Source organism: Panulirus ornatus, chromosome 5 (genome assembly GCF_036320965.1).
Source record: "Panulirus ornatus isolate Po-2019 chromosome 5, ASM3632096v1, whole genome shotgun sequence".
Taxonomy (NCBI): Eukaryota; Metazoa; Arthropoda; class Malacostraca; order Decapoda; family Palinuridae; genus Panulirus; species Panulirus ornatus.
Genome location: NC_092228.1, coordinates 2,244,327 through 2,269,747, shown reverse-complemented (window position 1 = coordinate 2,269,747; position 25,421 = coordinate 2,244,327). Strand labels below are relative to the sequence as shown.

Here is a 25,421-nt window from a genome sequence, read left to right as displayed (position 1 = left end):
AGTTGGTATCAGTTGTTTTGGAAGCATTGCCTTGTGAGTTTTTTTTTGTCAACAGGAGTGATTAGTCTTACACACACTTTAAGCCTACTCTTTCCCGCAGAGTAATTGTGTATCCTTTTGACTGCATTGCATCTCTCTCCATCTTCTCTTCATCTACATTTTCCATGTAAATGTATGCTGAGGCCATCTACAGTCTTGGAGTTTTTTCATATTTTCATGTAAGGTCTGGTACTTCAGTCCTCTTTTATACACAGACAGTACATAAAGTCCTTCAGCAGTTGTTTCAAGTGTTGGCATGTTCTTGACGTTTTCCATTTTTCCGGTATTTTCTCATGTATTCTTTTTTTATCTCACCTCCACCTCCCATGTGCTGGGTGATTGAGAGTTGTTTCAAATTGTTCTTTACTCTCCAATTAGTATAGGTTTTCCCTTGTTGGCACAACTATATGTTCTTTTTCTTGTGCTGAGAAGGATAGTACCTGATTTTTTTTTTTCCTAACCTACCTGCCCTAAAGGGCTCCTCTGTTTTCTATAGGCTGCTGCAATGTTCAAGAAACCAACCTTGTTCACTGGGCAGGAGCCTAGGTCATAAAGTGATTCTGTGTGTGTATATATGTAGGAAGAGCGGATGAGTTTTCAGCATCTTCTTTGTGGCAGTTACATCATGGGCGTAAAGGAGTGTATGTTGAATCACTATTTGTGATGTTATAGAGAATGATGGTGTCTAGTGTACAAACGAGAAAGTGTAATACATATATTTGTGGGGAATGTAGTTTTAGTTGGGTTTATGTTTGGTGTGGTGGCATTTAAAACTGATTTGGGAAAGTAATTTTTGAAGGCTTGTTGAGATATTTCACTGTGTATATGTTTTATCCTATTTGTTTAGGATGGGGGGTTTTGTAAGCATGGTATGCTGAAATGTGAAGCAGGTGTAAGCTTTTTATTTCTATTTCAGGGTTGGTGATTAGTTATGGAGTGTTTTGGATGTGAAGGGTTTCATGTTGTTTCACAGAATTGAGTGCCAAGCATCTAAGTTGAGAATGTGTCGGGAGGATCATTATTTTCAGTGTTTGTAGTTTGTAAGCAGCCAATGATTGTTCTGAGTGCTCTTTTTGTATAGTTTGTAGCTTTTTTAAATTTGCTTTTGACAGGGTAGATGACTAGGCAGGTGAGGTATAGCTTAAGTTGGAGTGGATGAATTACTTGTAGAGGATACAAAAGGATTCTTTTTCTTGTCCAGATCTGGTACCAGTTGGTGTTCTGAGGGCATTTAGTTTTTTTTTGCATTCGTGTTGATGTTTTTGGTGTGGGATTAGATATCAGGTGTGTGTTGTATGTGATGCTCTGAATAGTTAGTGTTTTGTTGAGTGGAAGCTATTGGCCATTCAGGGTGACAGGAATGTTCTGGTTGGATACTTGCCTGGTGGGGCACTCCCTTTAGCTTGTTTTATAGCAGGCAAATATTACAAGTGTAGTAGTAACTAATGATTTCCACTCACAACACTTCTGCACAGAAATTATTCCATTGTGTCTAATCCCAAAGTATTCTAATTGTATCCTCATGTGAAATATCCTTACTTGTAATGGATCATCTCATGGTACATTTCCATTTCTTCTTAAGTTGCCTCTCCTTATTTTACCTTTAACCAGATATCATATGCCATACATTCCATATGATCATTACATACCAATCACCTCCAGAATTCTTTACTTCACCGTACATTTCCTTCTAGTATTTTCATTTTTCCTGTTAATTTCAGAGATACTCTGCATAGAACTGTACATCTCTGCTGCTGTTATTTTTCACCTCTTCTAACCTGTGTAAATTAGGGTCATTGAAGAATTGATATTGACATATTTGTTGTTGTGTAAATGAAGCAGAGACCATTAAGCTTGCATCATAGTGAATAAGAGAATATTGTACTTGAAAGACAGATATTTTTCTCTTGTAACTGAGATTACCTGTATATATGAAGCAGTGGTAGCAAGATAAAGTAGATAAATCAGATTTAGCGTTTATGTTATTATGGTGTTAAAATGTATTGCAAACCACTGAACGAGTAGGACATGAAAAGGGTGGGAAGAATGGCTTGAAAGATATTTTCCTTTGGAGTTCGAGACGCAATATATTTCTTTATAAGACATAACAGTTTTTTATCTTACTGTTTCTAATGATCTGCCAGGTACTTTCAGTCCATCTATAAAACACTCACCCTAGTCAGAAAATGGATATATTATCAGTTAACTAAATGATGATGAAGATTTTCATACGGATCTATTTATCCAGGTATTCAAGCACTTCATCATACTGCTAGCTCAGTGATAATACAGATTATTCCATTATTTGTCATGACAGGCATATTACTGCTCAGTTATTTAGAATTTAACCATGTTTTACAAATCCAAGCTGATCCTTCTTATTTTTTGCTGCATTAGATGTAGTGAAGGTTGTTTTGAATGTTGTTTCTCCAACCAATGTATATTAGAATTCTTGAAATTTTGATATAACCTGTAATATTACAGCTTCTCTTTTTGGGAAGTAAGAGAACCTGTAATATTACAGCTTCTCTTTTTGGGAAGTAAGAGAATGTTATACCATTATTGACACCATGATCCTGTTTTTGCTCCTCTAGATTCTAGATTTTGTCAAAGATTCTTATCTTCTTCATACTCTTGATTTCATTTTGACCACAAAATCTGCTAGTAGTTAAATCATCCTAAAAGTCAGTGGCATAGTTTCTCTGGATTGCTTGCAGTCACAAAATTTGGCAGTATAACAGATTATTAAACTACGACTAATGGTGCTAGCCCTGTTCTCTTGTTTGGTATTTTGTTATTCCTACCAATATACAAGGGTTCTGGATAGCCATTTTTCATAATTCATCTCCTCACTTATACTACATACTCTGTGCAATAGGTGAACTCCTTGATCTCGGTCCATATGCTTTAAAACTCGTTTTCCATGAGTTTTTCCTGATGTTCTTGTTGCACTTACGATGTTTGTCAGGTTTTCTTGTAGCTGGAGTGTCAGAGTTAATTTTCATTTGCCAGTGGTTGTATTAAAAGGCTCATATTTTCACTGATATAAATGTTTTTATCTGCAATTTTTGTTATATATGCCCTTATAAAAATATTAACTCATATCTCAGTTCCTAGGAAGGTCCTTCAAATTTTTAATGTATTATCTTTATGTATTCTTAGATGTTTATATGTTTTTTATAGTCATTTATCCTTGTATATTACCAAATGGAAAAAGAAATGTATAGAAATTTGCCTCTCTCATAATGTTAATTTCTTCATCACATATGGTATTTTCGTAAGCTTAACAGTTAAATAGAAGAAGACAGTTAGATTTCAGTCCACTCCAGAGGTTATTTATGCTTTCTGTAATTGAAATGGCACTCTCTCCAAGATTAATTTTATTTTATATAAAAGGAATTTTACCCATTAACTGTAAAGATGTTACTAGAAGGAAATATATCTTCCCTTTAGGTGGTCAGGCTTCAGATGAGACATGCTACAAGCAGTTTAATGTAGATGGTGTCATCTATGGCAACTGTGGCCGCCACCATAATGGTTCATACATCAAATGTGAACTTGGGTAAGTATGAAAATAGAAATTAGGATGAAAATGAAATTTTATTAATGTTATACTAAAGAAAGTCATATCCTAGAGTACAGTAAGTAATTGGATAATATTATGGCTGTTTGTAATGATTTTTATGTGAGCTTGGTTTCTTTACCTTCCAGTTTGTTTTTCATCCTATTTGTATTTTACCTTTCTTCTGATTATGTTATTGGTTTAGGTCATTTTACTGGTTTGATGATAGTCGTATTAAGAGCTAGTGCAACCTTTCTTGGAGAAATTTAGATCCTGCACCCATTTGATTTCCCTTGAAACATGTGTGTGTTGCTTTATCTATCTCTTAAGAAAATTTCACAAAACTTTGTTTTTGTAAATCTTTTTTTTTTTACTGACGATTTTAGATATCAGCATTTTCATTTGAAAACAACAACTTATTATTTTTATATTTCCCAGAATTCTGTTTGTCTGTCCAAGTGCCTGTCTTGAGATTGGCTCCTTTTTGCATGATAACTAAAATAGCTAAATTTCCTATTTATGGACTCGAAGTGTATCCTTGTGGGTGCTATATCCATTCACTGAGAATAAGCAACTTAGAGGTAAGTAGATTATAAGTAGGTTAGTGGTCATAACTACTGGAATTCGTCAGTCTTTGTGGAGGACCACACATATCTAGTAGCTCTTATGGTACATGCGTCTGTGGTTACTTATTTGCAATTATCTGTTTCTTCTTATGGAGAGGAAGTTTTATGCTGATGAGAACAATCTCTTTTTCTTGAATATCTCACTCTTTCCTGCATTCAGTACTCCTTCACTTACCTTTTTCAGTTCATCAGCTATTAGATGTATTAGCATTTCTTATTATTGTAGGCACATCTCTCCTTTTATTACTGTTGTGTTCTCTAGTTCATCACTTCTACCGTATTTCAAAGAATTACCAATGTTGACATTATTAGATGCAGCAACACACATAGAACGTCTCATGTTTACCCTTGTCCTCTTCTTTTTTAGCATGGGCAAGTCTCAGATTACTGATCTGTAACAGTATCTTAGATCCCATCATTAGCTACATTTTTTGGTTCCTACCACTGGATCCTCTGAAGCAAACCTGTGTTCATATGATAACTGGAGTGAAGATATTGATGATGTATGCACTATTTTGGGTCAGTTTATACATAGATATTTATCGGTATGAAAACTGACTTGAACATATTTCACCTTTTTATTGTCTTTCCTCAAGTTATTTACTGGATACAGGTTAAATGATTGTGAGCCCCAAGTCCTTCTTGTGTTTATATTCCAATTATTTTTTTCATGCAAGATGATATTCATTGCTTGGTTCCATTTCATGTGTTCCATCTTCATCGCTCTGTACTCTTTTGGGTACTGGAGCGTCTGTTTGTATCCAAGTAGTCTTTGACAGTTTTGAATGCTCCATATTTTTCTCATTGTCTTTCACACTCATATTCAAATTCAGATATGACTGACATCCTTCTGATTAGTTGTCTACATAGGCAACTTATATTTGGGCATTCAGTTGCCTGTGCCATCTCATCTAACTATAAAAGAAAAAAATATCTGTATACCTTTTCTTTTTGCTGCCTAGTCAGGACAAAAATGATGCTATTTCCCATGGCATTTTGATGGTTACAGAGCAATTGAGTAAAAAATTGGGCAAAGAATATAGAAACATCATATGAGTTGCCAGTAGTTGATTCTTGACTCATTTTGCTGTATACCACACCTAGGATTTTTTTATTCTCCATTCAGCACACTTGCAACCAACTGCCAGAGGTGCCCCATGCCATATATGGCACAGCAACTGTCATTGGGTTAAAAAGTGCAGTGGAGATATGTTTTAGTCTCTTAGGGGTGAATACAGGACACTCTGAGGAGCAACTGCACAATGTCTTTAGCATGAAAGTTGCCTCTTGAGCATTAAGGTTCATCATGATATGTTGAATTGGAGTTTGTAATGTTGGTGAGTTGGTTAATGCCCAGACCAGAGGAGAAAGTGTGTCTGGGGAGTTTAGCATCAGGTGAGCTGTGGAGTGCAGTTTGATTGCATTAGGGGCTGTTTTTTAAATGTTTGTCACATCATTCATGTGTGAATATATCTTTTCATTGCAATGTTTTGTGAGATTTTGGGGATCTATGACAATAGGTCGCTGAAGTATGGAGCAGGGGTGAGTGCTTTCTCTCTGCATGGAGTTAGGTGATTGGTTATGTAGTAGTTTGAAGGGGAGGGAGCTGGAGCCATTGCAAAGACTTTGGTGCCAAACATGTTAAGGTGGAACTGTATTGGAAGTATTTTGGTTTTGTTGTGCTGGTGTAGGGTGTTTGTGGTAGCAGAGAAACCGGTGATTGTTTTGATAATCTGTTTTGTCTGGTTTGTATTTATGTTTTCTTTGGAGAAAGGGGATAACCAGGCAGGTAAAGCATAACTTAAGGTAGAACAAATGTTTGTTGTAAATGTTGAAGAACGTAGCCACTTGGCATCATCCTGGTTATGTCTTATTTTTTTGCGCAGGAACATCATGTGTGGAACATTGCAGTGCCAGCATGGGATGCAGCACCCAGTTACACCTAACATGGATCAGAGTTACTCCCGTACCATTGTCGCTATGGGTGGACAGGAATATGAGTGCAAGTGAGTCCATCTTTTTTTTCTTTCTCTTTCTTTCTTTCTGTTCTGTGAATACCATGCAGTTGATGGCTCTGGAAGTTTTAAGGCCATTTCCTTCATTTCTTTTATTATTCTGCAAGAAGGTTTTTAGTTAAAGACTAGCTCTTTTAACTCTCCCCTGTTTGGTTTTAAGTTTTGAAATTCTTGCTTAAACATTTTTGAAGACTTTTCTTTAACATAGATCAATAATTTGTATGCAGATGTATGAAGTGTATTCTCATGTCACATACTGGATCTCAGAATATTGCCTGTTAACACTCAGAAGATCACATTATAGTTGTCTGGTGGGTAGAAAAGAACAGAGAGGATGAGGGAGTCTTGATAAGTCATGATGACAGTCTTTATGTTCTGATTAGTGCATTGATTTATTTAATACAGCTATTTGATTGCTTTGACCTTAAATTATGGATGGAATTGATTTGATTGGAGATTCACTCAAAAGTAAGTAATTTTCAGGAGTTTAGACACTGCTTGGCTCCAAATTGTTTGGATTCTTTAGCTTTCATTGTATATATGTATGGGGAATCCCTGGGGATAGGGGAGAAAGAATACTTCCCATGTATTACCTGCATGTTGTAGAAGGCGACTAAAAGGGGAGGGAGCAGGGGACTGGAAATCCTCCCCTCTCATTTTCAATTTTCCAAAGGAAGGAACTTCTCTAGAGAAGGGGGCCAAATTAGGATGTTCCCTCTGGGGCTTGGTCCTCTGTTCTTGGCACTACCTTGCTAATGCAGGAAATGGCAAGTATGTGTGAAAAAAATATATTTATATGTATATGAGTATGTATAGTTCTGTGTATAATTTACCTCGTGAATTTTTAAAAACTAGGTTAAAAGCATTCTTAACTTTACTGGTAGTGGAGGTATTTTGTAACTAGATATTTTGTGTGTGTTTAGAGTGTGGTTACATACATGAAGTATTAAGAATGTCATTGATGAGCATGCTGAATTTGAATGTGAGAAAACAAGCATCAAAGTTTTGTGGAAGTAAATAGTGAAAATATCATAAAAAAAACTGATAGATTTTGTTGAATTTGGTCCTATTTTGAAGGGTTATTTTGTTGCAGATTATTAGAATAGTGTAGGAGAAGAGATCATTTCTATCAAATAGTATGATAATGATAACGCTGGTCAAAATTTTTTTTTCCTTCGAACAAAAATAGGTGGAGCATAATGTACCTTTTACAGTGAATTCTTCTTTGTTTTTAGAATTTTTCTAAGGGACAGAGTAATTAAATATTACAATAAGAGTATGTTGTTCATAGATAAGGCTTATTTTTTTTATACATATTTGCCATTACCCACATTAGCAAGGTAGTGTTAAGAACAGAGGACTGAGCCTTAGAGAAAATATCCTCACTTGACCCCCTTCTCCGTTCCTTCTTTTGGAAAATTAAAAAATGGGAGGGGAAGATTTCCAGCCTCCTGCTTCCTGGTATTACACTTAAAAATTTGCCTCTAAAATTTTTGGCTATATATGGCCTCAGGAACATCCCTACTTAGTGTCCAGCAGTAACCTGCTAACGAGGGGCTCCAGTTTCCATGGTACTGTTTTGTATGTCCAAAATGACCTGGTGAAATCTTTCACTGTGCTCATCATTGACTGCCCCAAGATTTTTTGGGAAAAAGTCTTAAGTGTGAGTCCAAAAAGTTAATTTTTAGACCCATATTGCACCCCAGAGCTTTGGATGAAGTCACTAGATCTTTTACGACATCACAGTAGTTTTGTAGTCTGTGATTCCCAAAAAATCTTTGCACACTCTGTAAAATGACAGCCATGCAGTTTTTCAACATCATTTAGCTCTTCATTGAACTTTTCATCTCAAAGCAGTTCCCTGATATGTGGTCCTATGAAGATAACATCCTTGTCTTTTACATCACTGGTTCTGAGGTATTTATTCCTCAGATATGTGAATCCATGGCCAGTTTATCCATACTTTTGATGAAGTTCTTCATCAACCCAAGCTTAATGTGTAAAGGAGGTAGATGAATTTTCTCAGGATCAGCAAGAGGAGGATTGATGACAATCTCTATCCTTGGAGTCAGTGATGTTTGTTTTGGCCACACTTCCTTTGCATAATGAGTTATCTTGTCCTGGCTGTCACACTCACAAAGGAAACAACAGAACTTCGTGTAAACAAGTTGCATTTCGAGTAAAAGTGCCACAACCTTTAGTTCACCTCACACATAATACTTAAAGTCCCCGTACTTAATTTTTTCCAAATGGAGCTTCATGTTATCATACAGTTATTCCATGTTAGCTGCATGAGCCAGAGAAACAGAGGGGAACTTATTTCCATTGTCGAGTAGAAGCACTTTCAAGCTTACTTATGATGAGTCAGTAAACAAGCGCCACTCATCTGTGTTATATTCTTGGCCAAGTGCCTTCACAACAGAATGAACATCATTGCAAAATGCCAGGCCATCTTCAAGGGAGAAAAATGCTTTGAAAACGACATTAGTAATCATAATAAAAACAAACTTTAGTTTCATTCTGGAGAAGATTCCAGCCCTTAAACCTGGAACCCAAAAGTTCGTCTTGTTTCTCACACAACTTTAAATCGCGGATGAGATCATTAAGATCTCCTTGACTCGGCATATGTGGTTTAAAATGTTGGATCCCTATTGTCCTTTAATTGGTCCACTTTCTGATCGCTAGACTCATCGTCACTCAGTGTCATGTTTCTTGGAGGCTGTGGTACAGGTGATTCCTGACTATGAGGCACTGACCTCATAGCAGATGATGAATTAGGATATTTAACAGTGTTTGCTTGGATTTTGATGTTATACCATTTATATTTGTCAGGCAAAAGCACGATCTTTGGGTTCTCTCCAAACCATAGGAATTGCAAAAAGCATATGGCGTGAGCTTTTTGCCCATGCTGTGAAAAGCCTGACACGTGACACAATAAATATGGGGGGCCCAACCTATATTCTGGTCACCCACTTTACAACCAAAGTAGTGCTCTTAGCATTTTGTAATGAGGGGTGTGAAAGACCATTTTTTGCAATATGAATATCAATGCATCACAGATGTAACAGAAAGAATTGGATTATTTACACAGTGTATATGCATATATATGTATATTATCCCTGGGAATAGGGGTGAAAGAATACTTCCCACGCATTCCTCGCGTGTCGTAGAAGGCGACTAGAGGGGACGGGAGCGGGAGGCCAGAAATCCTCCCCTCCTTGTATTTTTTTAACTTTCTAAAATGGGAAACTGAAGAAGGAGTCACGCGAGGAGTGCTCATCCTCCTCAAAGGCTCAGACTGAGGTGTCTAAATGTGTGTGGATGTAACCAAGATGTGAAAAAAGGAGAGTTAGGTAGTATGTTTGAGGAAAGGAACCTGGATGTTTTGGCTCTGAGTGAAACGAAGCTCAAGGGTAAAGGGGAAGAGTGGTTTGGGAATGTCTCGGGAGTAAAGTCAGGGGTTAGTGAGAGGAAAAGAGCAAGGGAAGGAGTAGCAGTACTCCTGAAACAGGAGTTGTGGGAGTATGTGATAGAATGTAAGAAAGTAACTTCTCGATTAATATGGGTAAAACTGAAAGTTGATGGAGAGAGATGGGTGATTATTGGTGCATTTGCACCTGGGCATGAGAAGAAAGATCATGAGAGGCAAGTGTTTTGGGAGCAGCTGAATGAGTGTGTAAGTGGTTTTGATGCACGAGACCGGGTTATAGTGATGGATGATTTGAATGCAAAGGTGAGTAATGTGGCAGTTGAGGGAATAATTGGTATACATGGGGTGTTCAGTGTTGTAAATGGAAATGGTGAAGAGCTTGTAGATTTATGTGCTGAAAAAGGACTGGTGATTGGGAATACCTGGTTTAAAAAGCGAGATATACATAAGTATACATATGTAAGTAGGAGAGATGGCCAGAGAGCGTTATTGGATTACGTGTTAATTGACAGGCGCGCGAAAGAGAGACTTTTGGATGTTAATGTGCTGAGAGGTGCAACTGGAGGGATGTCTGATCATTATCTTGTGGAGGCTAAGATGAAGATTTGTATGGCTTTTCAGAAAAGAAGAGTGAATGTTGGGGTGAAGAGGGTGGTGAGAGTAAGTGAGCTTGGGAAGGAGACTTGTGTGAGGAAGTACCAGGAGAGACTGAGTACAGAATGGAAAAAGGTGAGAACAATGGAAGTAAGGGGAGTGGGGGAGGAATGGGATGTATTTAGGGAATCAGTGATGGATTGCACAAAAGATGCTTGTGGCATGAGAAGAGTGGGAGGTGGGTTGATTAGAAAGGGTGGGATGATGAAGTAAGATTATTAGTGAAAGAGAAGAGAGAGGCATTTAGACGATTTTTGCAGGGAAAAAATGCAATTGAGTGGGAGATGTATAAAAGAAAGAGACAGGAGGTCAAGAGAAAGGTGCAAGAGGTAAAAAAAAGGGCAAATGAGAGTTGGGGTGAGAGAGTATCATTAAATTTTAGGGAGAATAAAAAGATCTTCTGGAAGGAGGTAAATAAAGTGCGTAAGACAAGGGAGCAAATGGGAACTTCAGTGAAGGGCGCAAATGGGGAGGTGATAAGTAGTGGTGACGTGAGAAGGAGATGGAGTGAGTATTTTGAAGGTTTGTTGAATGTGTTTGATGATAGAGTGGCAGATATAGGGTGTTTTGGTCAAGGTGGTGTGCAAAGTGAGAGGGTTAGGGAAAATGATTTGGTAAACAGAGAAGAGGTAGTAAAAGCTTTGCGGAAGATGAAAGCCGGCAAGGCAGCAGGTTTGGATGGTATTGCAGTGGAATTTATTAAAAAAGGGGGTGACTGTATTATTGACTGGTTGGTAAGGTTATTTAATGTATGTATGACTCATGGTGAGGTGCCTGAGGATTGGCGGAATGCGTGCATAGTGCCATTGTACAAAGGCAAAGGGGATAAGAGTGAGTGCTCAAATTTCAGAGGTATAAGTTTGTTAAGTATTCCTGGTAAATTATATGGGAGGGTATTGATTGAGAGGGTGAAGGCATGTACAGAGCATCAGATTGGGGAAGAGCAGTGTGGTTTCAGAAGTGGTAGAGGATGTGTGGATCAGGTGTTTGCTTTGAAGAATGTATGTGAGAAATACTTAGAAAAGCAAATGGATTTGTATGTAGCATTTATGGATCTGGAGAAGGCATATGATAGTGTTAATAGAGATGCTCTGTGGAAGGTATTAAGAATATATGGTGTGGGAGGCAAGTTGTTAGAAGCCGTGAAAAGTTTTTATCGAGGATGTAAGGCATGTGTACGTGTAGGAAGAGAGGAAAGTGATTGGTTCTCAGTGAATGTAGGTTTGCGGCAGGGGTGTGTGATGTCTCCATGGTTGTTTAATTTGTTTATGGATGGGGTTGTTAGGGAGGTGAATGCAAGAGTTTTGGAAAGAGGGGCAAGTATGAAGTCTGTTGTGGATGAGAGAGCTTGGGAAGTGAGTCAGTTGTTGTTCGCTGATGATACAGCGCTGGTGGCTGATTCATATGAGAAACTGCAGAAGCTGGTGACTGAGTTTGGTAAAGTGTGTGAAAGAAGAAAGTTAAGAGTAAATGTGAACAAGAGCAAGGTTATTAGGTACAGTAGGGTTGAGGGTCAAGTCAATTTGGAGGTAAGTTTGAATGGAGAAAAACTGAAGGAAGTAAAGTGTTTTAGATATCTGGGAGTGGATCTGGCAGCGGATGGAACCATGGAAGCGGGGGAGGGGGCGAAAATCCTGGGAGCCTTGAAGAATGTGTGGAAGTCGAGAACATTATCTCGGAAAGCAAAAATGGGTATGTTTGAAGGAATAGTGGTTCCAACAATGTTGTGTGGTTGCGAGGCGTGGGCTATGGATAGAGTTGTGCGCAGGAGGGTGGATGTGCTGGAAATGAGATGTTTGAGGACAATGTGTGGTGTGAGGTGGTTTGATCGAGTAAGTAACGTAAGGGTAAGAGAGATGTGTGGAAATAAAAAGAGCGTGGTTGAGAGAGCAGAAGAGGGTGTTTTGAAATGGTTTGGGCACATGGAGAGAATGAGTGAGGAAAGATTGACCAAGAGGATATATGTGTCGGAGGTGGAGGGAATGAGGAGAAGTGGGAGACCAAATTGGAGGTGGAAAGATGGAGTGAAAAAGATTTTGTGTGATCGGGGCCTGAACATGCAGGAGGGTGAAAGGAGGGCAAGGAATAGAGTGAATTGGATCGATGTGGTATACCGGGGTTGACGTGCTGTCAGTGGATTGAATCAGGGCATGTGAAGCGTCTGGGGTAAACCATGGAAAGCTGTGTAGGTATGTATATTTGCGCGTGTGGACTTGTATGTATATACATGTGTATGGGGGTGGGTTGGGCCATTTCTTTCGTCTGTTTCCTTGCGCTACCTCGCAAACGCGGGAGACAGCGACAAAGCAAAAAAAAAAAAAAAAAAAACAGTTTCTCAACGTTATGATAGTGGATGGGGTATCAGCACATCACTTGAATACGCAAAAACACAATCTGTCAGTAGAGTGGAAAAGACACTGTTTACACACTGAGGTCTAACCTGCAACTGACAGAGAACTGCTACTCAGGAGTGGGCACGATTTGAATATCCCAACATTTCCAGCCCCTGGTGACTCATTTATTTAGGCTTGTGCTTTCAAAAAGAAACTATTGCTCTTCACAAGCAATGAAAATAGCTGTGTTTCAAATGCTCCATAGAGCAATCGTACATATGTACTGTATGTAATGATATGCGAGTATGCTGGAACAAAAAACTATGGGTAATAGAGAAATTCTGCAAACCTATTTGGATTCAGCATGCAAAAATTCATAAGAAACATATACTTTTTCCATGAGTGGGACACTATCTTTGTTGACCAGTGTAATCAAACAGGCAAGATTTTTGCAATGATTTCACACTTTCCTAATGCTAACATACCTCTTTTTCCTCAGAGGGCAGCCTGATATATTTGGCTGCATTTCATAATAAGATGAACTCACTTTGCACATGTACTGCAAAGCTATTAGTAAAAATTGAAAGCACAAGCACAGCACACTTGAGTAATCATAAGCAATGTGTGTAAGATTGGCCCTGGAGACTTGGCTTGATACTCAGTTGCAGAGGGAGTCATGAGCCTGCCATCACAACATTCATTGGTTCCTGTTTCTGATGGGCTCAGCATTGTCATGCTTCCAATTTTTGCATTTTCTAGGCAGAGCACATGACTGATCACCCACACCAAAACCATTGAATTTCTAACTCATTGGTGACAAGCTAACTATATTAGTACTTTGCTGTCTTATAGAGGAAGACCAGATGATTTTGGTATCATAGAAAATGGGTTTTAGGGCCTAGAGAGGGCTCATTATTGTCTTACTAAACACATTGTGTGTTCAATAACTGACTCGTGTTCTGTGTTTGGCAAAAATCCTGAGATAAAAAACTTGGAAATTCTTCCTTAGATATGTTGTGACATCATGTATAATGTTTTCATTTGTGCTGTAAATACTTTGTTTTTACTTATATGTGAGTGTAATAACAGTATATTTGTGTATAATTAACTTGCATAACTATACTCAAATGTTCCCCAGTGTTCCATAATATTTATTGTTCATGCTGTAAAGAATTATTGAATGTTTACCCATCACATTTTATGTTTGCACTTAAGATATTTAGTATGTATGTGGGGGATGAGAGGGCATGGGAAGTGAGTCAGTTCTTGTTTGCTGATGATATTGCAACGGTGGCAGATTCGAGAAAGAAACTGCAAAATATGGTGATTGATTTTCGAAGTGTGTGAAAGGAGAAAATTGAGAGTGAATATAAATAAAAGCAAGTTTATTAGGTTCATCATGGGTGAGAGACAGGTTAGCTTGGATGTGAGTTTGAGTAGAGAAAACTTGGAAGAAGTGAAGTGTCTTGGATATCTGGGCATTGACATGGCAGCAAATGGAACCATTGAAGTAGAAGTAAACCATAGGGTAAGTGTGGGGGGGTGTGAAGGTTCTTGGAGCACTAAAAAGAATATGTGGAAAGAGAGAACATTATCTGGGAGGGCAAAGATGGTTACCTATCTATCTATATCTCTGATGTCTGTTCTATTTAGAACTCCCTCAAAGGCATGGCCATGGCAACAAAGTCTCCATAACTAAAGAACTCCAGTGCTGCTTCTTAGCCTTTAGTGCCTCATCCTTAGCAGGCAACTGGCAGAGGGCAAGTCTAGTGCAGTGTTTGCAGAGGCCAATAATTTATTTAGTTTTTCATCCCTGTTTGCAGATTTCTCAATAAGACTGCCAACTGATGTTATTATCACCCTTTCTCCAAACCACCAGGACTGTTCGTTATGAAATGGGTGATGATGGAAAGGGTGGAGACTGGACGTTGGTGCATGATGGAACAGCATGTGGAGAAAAGCTGATATGTGTCAATCAGACTTGTGAATCTTTGTACCCCTACATTGAGCCTGGACATTGTGAGACTAATAACAATGCTCTTGAGTGCTCAGGTCATGGGGTAAGTATTTAGAATAAGGATATGTATTTGAAACGTTGTATGGGGTTACCAGAGGGTACTTTCATGACCAAAGTTGCTGATTAACACTCACACACATTTAAAGAAGGCAAAACTTATTCTGCAGGAAATAAGCTGCAGGAATCTGTGTGGGAAAGGGACTTGGATGTTGACTTTGTTACTAATCTGTCACCATTTCCCCCAGTTTAGGAGAATTGGAGACAACCTTTTTGTTGGCTTATAATACAGTTGCATTTAGGTACATGGTTAAGGATGTACTCAGTAAACTGTTCACAGCATATATTAGACCAAAACTAGAGTATGCTTCTCAGATTGGTCAGTGCACCTAAAGGAGCACGAAGCTCTAATACAGAAGGTCACCATTTCCCCCAGTTTAGGAGAATTGGAGACAACCTTTTTGTTGGCTTATAATACAGTTGCATTTAGGTACATGGTTAAGGATGTACTCAGTAAACTGTTCACAGCATATGTTAGGCCAAAACTAGAGTATGCTTCTCAGATTGGTCAGTGCACCTAAAGGAGCACAAAGCTCTAATACAGAAGGTCAAGAGGAGTGATCAGAGGATGGGAACAAAGATGGGATAGTACCAGAATAAGAAGGGAGATGAGTTACTGGGAAAAGTTAAAAAGTTTGAATTTGTCCACCTTAGAAGAACGTATTCATGGGTGATCTAACCACCACCTGTAAGTTTTTAACCCAGTTTGATAAAGTCATCAGTAAGTAGTTCTTTGAAAAATGCAAGACTAGTGCAGCAGACACCATAACATGATATGAAGGTAGAAACTTAAAAAAAGCTGTAAAGTACTTTTATAGAATGACTGGTGGATGGAAACTAAATGATGAAATTATGAATGTGAACAGCATACAGAAGGTTAAAAAATCATTTGATACATTGTCTGCAAGAAACCTTGTCTTCTTCCCCGCACATTTTCAAAGGTAATGGCACACTTGCATTTTATTACTTTTTCAGCTCTCCTTTGGCCTTCCTTACCATCTGCAGACATTTGGGCATGAAATTGGCGAGGCTTTGGTACCAAAGGGTCTTGATCTGAATGAGGCAAGATACTGATGAGGTGTTACAGGGAGCAGGTTCCTGATCATGCTTTTTAGGGCCTATTGTGCTTAGAAATCTTATGGGTATGTACATTTTCTTGCTTCCAGGCAAGAGTCTGGGCTTTCTCCTTCTCAAAAAGGTAAGAGCTCACTATCTTGAAGTAGAGGTGGGGAAAAAAACAGTGCCCAGAAGTAAGATTTTATAAATGAAGTGGCAGCCAGGAAGAGTAAAGAAAGAACATTGTTCTCTCAAGATAGCCTGAGGCACATGAGGTGGGTTGCTAGTGCTCACATCTTTAGAAAAGCTATTCTCAGCAATCTTATGTACAGCGATTTCACCCTGAGAGTGTCTTATGCTTGTACCCACAGTAGACTTTTGCTATGCTTTGCCTTTGAAAATATATTGGGGATGGACAAGGTTTTTTATGGACTCTGTAGAAGATAGAATTTAAGAGATTGGATCTAGATATAGAATTTCCTTCCCGTATGATAATAATAGGTATTTACACACACACACTCATACTTAAGAGTATAGAAGTTCCTCCCTGTGTAGTACAAATAAGTAATTATAAACAGGTAATTACATACGAACACATATACATTCAAGTATGAAATTCCCTCCTTGTGCATTACAAAAAGTTATTTTCCTCCTCCCCTCAAAAAGATTCTCCACAGGCATTTACATTTGATGGGAAGTTTAGAGAAATTTCTTTCAGAGTGAATGTTTTTGAAGGTTTCACCCCTTAATCCTTTGCATTTACTTCTGACATTTTGACATTTGAGCTCACAGTGGACAAGTTCATTCACCTACCTTTAGGGCCAATGACTAGGGTCTACAATTTACCTTTTGCAGTCATAGCTGTCTACTTATTTATTGTTCAACTTAAAGAGGGGAATGTGAATCACTTTGTTGATCAGCTCTCCAGACTGCATTTCAGATCTGTGCGAACAGATTTGTATTCAGCACTTCCGATGATACTTTGGAAGCTCTGTTTTTATGATCTCATTTAATGAACTCTAATGTTATATTTATATAGCATTCTTAAATTTTAAGTAATATCTGAAAGTGAGACATAATTTTAGGAAAGATGATGGAGGATGAATATTGAAATTAAGTAGAGTGAATTTACCTGATATATCAGTAGATTTTTAGAATGTAACTTTACAATATGTACACTGTTTAGTAATTAAAAATTATGAAAGTAATGAGAAAAGGTGGGGGAAAGGAAAACTACTAACTTGCTGGTAGAGCAAGGTTTGCTAAAAGGTGGTTTGTAGTTCATTGTAATACTGAAATAGCAGTTATGATTTAGGCATTTTAAACTGAATTCATTGCTGATTGGAACTGAAGTTGGAAAACAAGATTAGTGAAAAAAATGAGGAAATTTGAAGAAACAATGTTTTAAAAGGTATGAACTATCACGTATGTGAAGTTTAAAGAAGGACATATGAAAAATTATAGAATGAGAATGTAAAAGCATCATGAATGGGTGTACATACAAGAGAAAACCATAGTGATGCACTGTACTACATAAAGTGTCCAAGCTTATATTCGCAGTTGATAAGTATATGTATATGCCCAAATTATGTAGAATATGTAAGCAGTCTGATACTGGTTAAAGACCCCCACATATACCTCAAGTTTGATGGGAAATTCTTGGATTTGCAGGTAGCTGTATATGGATTTTATGAATAATAACAGAATTTATATAGTAAACTAGTGATAATGGTTTTTCAGTTTACTTCTGTGAGTACTACAGTTTAGCCTTTTTTTGGTACAAGAATGATTATCCTGGTCTGGAGATATATGTTGCAAGGGAATAATCTTGTCATTGCAGTACAGGTTGAACCTCTTTTATCTGGTGATTTGGGACCTGGCCATTACCAGACCAAGAAAATGCTGGAAAACAGAAATTGACCCCTAAGGGAACCCCCTATGTTGATATATACCCAACCCCTAGTCTTGCCAGCTCATTCCACATACATATTGCTGTGTTATCAAATGTAGAACAAAGCTTAAAACAAGAAATATACAACCATTAATGCTTCTAAAAAGTTTTTATTGTTACATCAGATTACATCAGAAGTACCCCCAGATGGAGATTCTGCAGTATCTTGGTCAAGGGTTTTTCATGGCATATGATGCCAATACAGGGCAGATTCGTCAACATTATGCACTTGTTCTGGGGCTAAGTTTTCTGCTGCCACTAACCATGCGAATTTATCCACAAACTTTGTCGCAGCTTTGTGACAATTAGTTAATGTAACGAACGACTATAGGTTGGTAGTTGGCTTTGGTCAACTCTTGTTACTATTGTTGTTTTATTGTTATTGTCAAGGCAGCCAACCTTCGCAGGGGTCAGGCCTTGCTATGAAAAACTTTGTGCTCGATAAGCATCTCCCTGAAAATGCTCACGCCTTCATTACGTAGGAGCTTAAACCTCTTTATAAGTTCACTGTCTAACTATGTACTCCTGGCACCTTTCAAAGTTTACCAAAACTTTAAACTTTTCTGGCTTTCAGTTTCAGCAAAAAACTGTTTATAAGGAATTAACAGGATTGTTGATTAGCTTGGCTGCAGTGTAAACAGATTTTGGCGCCTTAGCCTAGGTGCGCATTGAAACACAGGGCAGACACAAGACATTATAGGTGAGGTGCACACATTGAGAAGCAGTCTTTTGTGGTGTGTAGTACTCTGCTGTACTGCTCATGAGTACGTTGGAATATCATTTAGTTATGAATTCAGAATCAGACTGAAATGGAGCATTTATTACTACTGAATGTCATTAGCAAAGAAAAGAAGTCAGTATGGAGAAGTAAGTACATGAAGAAATGAAGTATGCGTGAAGAATTTGCCCGAACATCTGAATTGTCTGATGCAAAATTTAGGAACTACTTTTGACTAAGCAGACAACAGTTTGATGATGTGGATTGAGTGATAGTGTGACATTAGTTCAGAAGGCTGTAATGCCATTGAATGGACTGACAAATGGCACAAGTGAAGCAGAAATCTGTGTTTCAACCACTGTGCAGCGCAGGGCAACACAGGCCTGCACCTGTGCTGTACTGCCTTGCATCTCAGTATGCATGTGTCAGTTGATTTAACAATCTACAGATTTTTGTGCTGCATTGCCTGATGCCTGTATCTCATTGTACACCTGGCCTTAGTGCTGCTAACAGCACTGCCCTTGTGGCAGATCCACAAACTAATGGCGACATTCAAAATGTGCTGGACCATGGGAGCTGCCATACCACAGAGTGCTGGATTAGAGAGGTCCAACCTGCGGTTGTGACCACTAATGTAAAGGGGACAGGAAAACTACTATTATTTGAAGAAGATATTTATGTAAGGTATTGTAGCTGTGTACTAACACCAAAAATTTTCAGAAGACTATCAATTGATGGTGTTTTTCAGCCTTGCAAAAATTTTATCCACGTTATTTTCCTAGTTCCAAAGTAATGTTAATTGACAAAACGATATCCTGTAAAATATATCAGGATTTTAATGTTTTTATTTATTTCAGTTTCAAGAAAGACTTTATATCTGATTTGGCTCAAAAAATTAAAAAAAAATTTTTTTAGTTGAATATCAGTGTATTTCAGAGTTGGATAATGGGAGATATGAATTTAAGGTAAGATATTGGCTGTGTATTTGGTGTGTTGGTGTTACCCCATTTGCAACTAATTGTGCTAAGTGTTCACTCTTTTATGGTCATTTTTTGCCTGGATTACTCATTTAGTGTAATCCTCTTGGCAATAAAAGAGGAAGATTGAACAGTTGGATGCAGACAAGGGTAAAACACTGCCAGACATGCATCCATTATAAATAAGCACTAGCCACTTATGCACTTACCTCACTGCTTATAGCTTAAACAATTGTCACCTTCCTTACTGAGGTAGTGTTTTCACTCTTTAACTTAAAGAGTTGGGAATGGTGGGTTTCAGAAGTACACATGGTTGTCAGTGGACTAAGATCTACTTTTTACAAAACAAGAATCAACTTTTAACAAAACTTCATTGTTGAATAAATTAATCAGAACCAGACTTATTCAAAGTATCAGATTTGTATATTTTTTGTCATGATCTTTTCCAATGTTTGTCTCACTATATTTTCAAAATATAGTTTATTTAACAGTCAGAATTCTGGTTGTATGGATCTTGAACCAGTGATACCATAAAGCTCTGAAAAAAAATCTAATACTGAATAACCTCCATTTTCTTGAACATTAAACAGATGATAAAAGTTTATCAATGCTTTTTATATTCTGTACCAAAAGCTGATAGTTGTGTTGATTAACATATCAGCAATGATGTTGAAAGTGCCTAATTTGAGTAATGGGTGAACATTTTTTTTCTTTTTGCTAATAATTTCAAAAAATTAATTAAACCTTTTTTTCTTTAAAAGTGTTAGCTATTACATGGTGTTACTAGTAATGGTAGGGCTTATGAATTTTTATGTATATCTCTACCATTGATAATCTGATATGAAATTATTATTTGTTACATGAGTCCATGTTGTTTCTCTGCAGAATTGAAAACCATGTGTGCTAAATAATAGAAATACTCATTCTTTGATATAGAATTTCATCATTTTCTATAACCAGTACAAGACTATGGTTATGCAGTTTGCTTAGGAAGCTGAACACATGGGTGCATTCTTGGAGGCATAGAAAGCACACATCATGCTCTTCTCATGCTTTAAATCCTTCATGTCACAAGCTGGGTGGCAGGACTTACCAGAACACCCTTGTGGCAAGCCAGAGAATGTGCATGTCCTCAGAGCTTAAATAATTGACTAATGCACCCAAAGCCTTGATCACTTGTTGTAGAGAACCTCTGTTGGAGAAAAAGGAACACCCCTGATAAGAGAAAATAAAACAAGCCAAAACTATCATTCATTGATGCTAATTTGAAAACAAACTGCGTGTGCATCATTTGCTGATCGATTAGTTTAGTTCTATGATCAGACAAGTAAGCTGTTGGAATAACCAGAAACCAAAGGAACTAGCCTGCCTATGTTGAGATACGTAATATATGAAGTGTGTGATAGTAGATAAAAGTTTACCATTGATTCATGTTGCCTCTTTAGTTAAGAGATAGATTGCAAATGAGGTAGACATCTAAGTATGTGTGCATATAATGATTAGTTATATCTTTGAGAATCTGTTACTCCTTTCACTGCCAGTAAGGTTTGTATATTTTATTCTACTTGATTTCCATTACTGCATTAGCAAGGGAGCTCCAGGAAACGGATGAAAAACACATCCTTCCACATGCATATATATATATATATATATATATATATATATATATTTTTTTTTTTCTTTTTTTTGCTTTGTCGCTGTCTCCCGCGTTTGCGAGGTAGCGCAAGGAAACAGACGAAAGAAATGGCCCAACCCACCCCCATACACATGCCTTGATTCAATCCACTGACAGCACGTCAACCCCGGTATACCACATCGCTCCAATTCACTCTATTCTTTGCCCTCCTTTCACCCTCCTGCATGTTCAGACCCCGATCACACAAAATCTTTTTCACTCCATCTTTCCACCTCCAATTTGGTCTCCCTCTTCTCCTTGTTCTCTCCACCTCCGACACATATATCCTCTTGGTCAATCTTTCCTCACTCATGCTCTCCATGTGACCAAACCATTTCAAAACACCCTCTTCTGCTCTCTCAACCACGCTCTTTTTATTTCCACACATCTCTCTTACCCTTACGTTACTTACTCGATCAAACCCCTCACACCACACATTGTCCTCAAACATCTCATTTCCAGCACATCCATCCTCCTGCGCACAACTCTATCCATACTCCACGCCTCGCAACCATACAACATTGTTGGAACCACTATTCCTTCAAACATACCCATTTTTGCTTTCCGAGATAATGTTCTCGACTTCCACACATTCTTCAATGCTCCCAGAATTTTCGCCCCCTCCCCCACCCTATGATCCACTTCCGCTTCCATGGTTCCATCCGCTGCCAGATCCACTCCCAGATATGTAAAACACTTCACTTCCTCCAGTTTTTCTCCATTCAAACTCACCTCCCAATTGAATTGACCCTCAACCCTACTGTACCTAATAACCTTGCTCTTATTCACATTTACTCTTAACTTTCTTCTTTCACACACTTTACCAAACTCAGTCACCAGCTTCTGCAGTTTCTCACATGAATCAGCCACCAGCGCTGTATCATCAGCGAACAACAACTGACTCACTTCCCAAGCTCTCTCATCCCCAACAGACTTCATACTTGTCCCTCTTTCCAAAACTCTTGCATTCACCTCCCTAACAACCCCATCCATAAACAAATTAAACAACCATGGAGACATCACACACCCCTGCCGCAAACCTACATTCACTGAGAACCAATCACTTTCCTCTCTTCCTACACGTACACATGCCTTACATCCTCGATAAAAACTTTTCACTGCTTCCAACAACTTGCCTCCCACACCATATATTCTTAATAGCTTCCACAGAGCATCTCTATCAACTCTATCATATGCCTTCTCCAGATCCATAAATGCTACATACAAATCCATTTGCTTTTCTAAGTATTTCTCACATACATTCTTCAAAGCAAACACCTGATCCACACATCCTCTACCACTTCTGAAACCACACTGCTCTTCCCCAATCTGATGCTCTGTACATGCCTTCACCCTCTCAATCAATACCCTCCCATATAATTTGCCAGGAATACTCAACAAACTTATACCTCTGTAATTTGAGCACTCACTCTTATCCCCTTTGCCTTTGTGCATTGGCACTATGCATGCATTCCGCCAATCCTCAGGCACCTAACCATGAGTCATACATACATTAAATAACCTTACCAACCAGTCAACAATACAGTCACCCCCTTTTTTAATAGATTCCACTGCAATACCATCCAAACCTGCTGCCTTGCCGGCTTTCATCTTCCGCAAAGCTTTTACTACCACTTCTCTGTTTACCAACTCATTTTCCCTAACCCTTGCACTTTGCACACCACCTCGACCAAAACACCCTATATCTGCCACTCTATCATCAAACACATATATATATGTATATATATTTTCATCATATATATTTTCTCCATTCAAACTTACCTCCCAATTGACTTGACCCTCAACCCTACTGTACCTAATAACCTTGCTCTTATTCACATTTACTCTTAACTTTCTTCTTTCACACACTTTACCAAACTCAGTCACCAGCTTCTGCAGTTTCTCACATGAATCAGCCACCAGCGCTGTATCATCAGCGAACAACAACTGACCCACTTCCCAAGCTCTCTCATCCACAACAGACTTCATACTTGCCCCTCTTTCCAAAACTTTTGCATTCACCTCCCTAACAACCCCATCCATAAACAAATTAAACAACCATGGAGACATCACACACCCCTGCCACAAACCTACATTCACTGAGAACCAATCACTTTCCTCTCTTCCTACACGTACCCATGCCTTACATCCTTGATAAAAACTTTTCACTGCTTCTAACAACTTGCCACCCACACCATATATTCTTAATACCTTCCACAGAGCATCTCTATCAACTCTATCATATGCCTTCTCCAGATCCATAAATGCTACATACAAATCCATTTGCTTTTCTAAGTATTTCTCACATACATTCTTCAAAGCAAACACCTGATCCACACATCCTCTACCACTTCTGAAACCACACTGCTCTTCCCCAATCTGATGCTCTGTACATGCCTTCACCCTCTCAATCAATACCCTCCCATATAATTTACCAGGAATACTCAACAAACTTATACCTCTGTAATTTGAGCACTCACTCTTATCCCCTTTGCCTTTGTACAATGGCACTATGCACGCATTCCGCCAATCCTCAGGCACCTCACCATGAGTCATACATACATTAAATAACCTTACCAACCAGTCAACAATACAGTCACCCCCTTTTTTTAATAAATTCCACTGCAGTACCATCCAAACCTGCTGCCTTGCTGGCTTTCATCTTCCGCAAAGCTTTTACAACCTCTTCTCTGTTTACCAAATCATTTTCCCTAACCTTCTCACTTTGCACACCACCTCGACCAAAACACCCTATATCTGCCACTCAATCATCAAACACATTCAACAAACTTTCAAAATACTCACTTCATCTCCTTCTCACCTCACCACTACTTGTTATCACCTCCCCATTTGCGCCCTTCACTGAAGTTCCCATTTGCTCCCTTGTCTTACGCACTTTATTTACCTCCTTCCAGAACATCTTTTTATTCTCCCTAAAATTTAATGATACTCTCTCACCCCAACTCTCATTTGCCCTCTTTTTCACCTCTTGCACCTTTCTCTTGACCTCCTGTCTCTTTCTTTTATACATCTCCCACTCAATTGCATTTTTTCCCTGCAAAAATCGTCCAAATGCCTCTCTCTTCTCTTTCACTAATAATCTTACTTCTTCATCCCACCACTCACTACCCTTTCTAATCAACCCACCTCCCGCTCTTCTCATGCCACAAGCATCTTTTGCGCAATCCATCACTGATTCCCTAAATACATCCCATTCCTCCCCCACTCCCCTTACTTCCATTGTTCTCACCTTTTTCATTTTGTACTCAGTCTCTCCTGGTACTTCCTCACACAAGTCTCCTTCCCAAGCTCACTTACTCTCACCACCCTCTTCACCCCAACATTCACTCTTCTTTTCTGAAAACCCATACAAATCTTCACCTTAGCCTCCACAAGATAATGATCAGACATCCCTCCAGTTGCACCTCTCAGAACATTAACATCCAAAAGTGTCTCTCTCTCTCTCTCTCTCTCTCTCTCTCTCTCTCTCTCTCTCTCGTCGCTGTCTCCCGCATTTGCGAGGTAGCGCAAGGAAACAGACGAAAGAAATGGCCCAACCCACCCTCATACACATGTATATACATACATCCACACACGCAAATATACATACCTACACAGCTTTCCATGGTTTACCCCAGGCGCTTCACATGCCCTGATTCAATCCACTGACAGCACGTCAACCCCGGTATACCACATCGATCCAATTCACTCTATTCCTTGCCCTCCTTTCACCCTCCTGCATGTTTAGGCCCCGATCACACAAAATCTTTTTCACTCCATCTTTCCACCTCCAATTTGGTCTCCCACTTCTCTTCGTTCCCTCCACCTCCGACACATATATCCTCTTGGTCAATCTTTCCTCACTCATTCTCTCCATGTGCCCAAACCATTTCAAAACACCCTCTTCTGCTCTCTCAACCACGCTCTTTTTATTTCGACACATCTCTCTTACCCTTACGTTACTTACTCGATCAAGCCACCTCACACCACACACTGTCCTCAAACATCTCATTTCCAGCACATCCATCCTCCTGCACACAACTCTATCCATAGCCCACTCCTCACAACCATACAACATTGTTGGAACCACTATTCCTTCAAACATACCCATTTTTGCTTTCCGAGATAATGTTCTTGACTTCCACACATTCTTCAAGGCTCCCAGGATTTTCGCCCCCTCCCCCACCCTATGATCCACTTCCGCTTCCATGGTTCCATCCGTTGCCAGATCCACTCCCAGATATCTAAAACACTTTACTTCCTCCAGTTTTTCTCCATTCAAACTTACCTCCAAATTGACTTGACCCTCAA

The 25,421-nt window shown here is 38.7% G+C and overlaps 1 protein-coding gene across 15 annotated transcripts in view; it reads left to right on the top strand.

Moving 5' to 3' along the window:
- Nucleotides 1-25,421, top strand: part of mmd (disintegrin and metalloproteinase domain-containing protein mind-meld) — a 378,549-nt gene that overhangs the window by 160,666 nt on the left and 192,462 nt on the right. For all 15 annotated transcript variants that reach the window (XM_071659048.1, XM_071659111.1, XM_071659065.1 and 12 more), the window contains exons 15-17: nucleotides 3,493-3,601; nucleotides 6,114-6,233; nucleotides 14,539-14,719. In XM_071659048.1, the coding sequence (XP_071515149.1) occupies nucleotides 3,493-3,601; nucleotides 6,114-6,233; nucleotides 14,539-14,719 (410 nt within the window). The remainder of the gene's footprint in view (nucleotides 1-3,492; nucleotides 3,602-6,113; nucleotides 6,234-14,538; nucleotides 14,720-25,421) is intronic.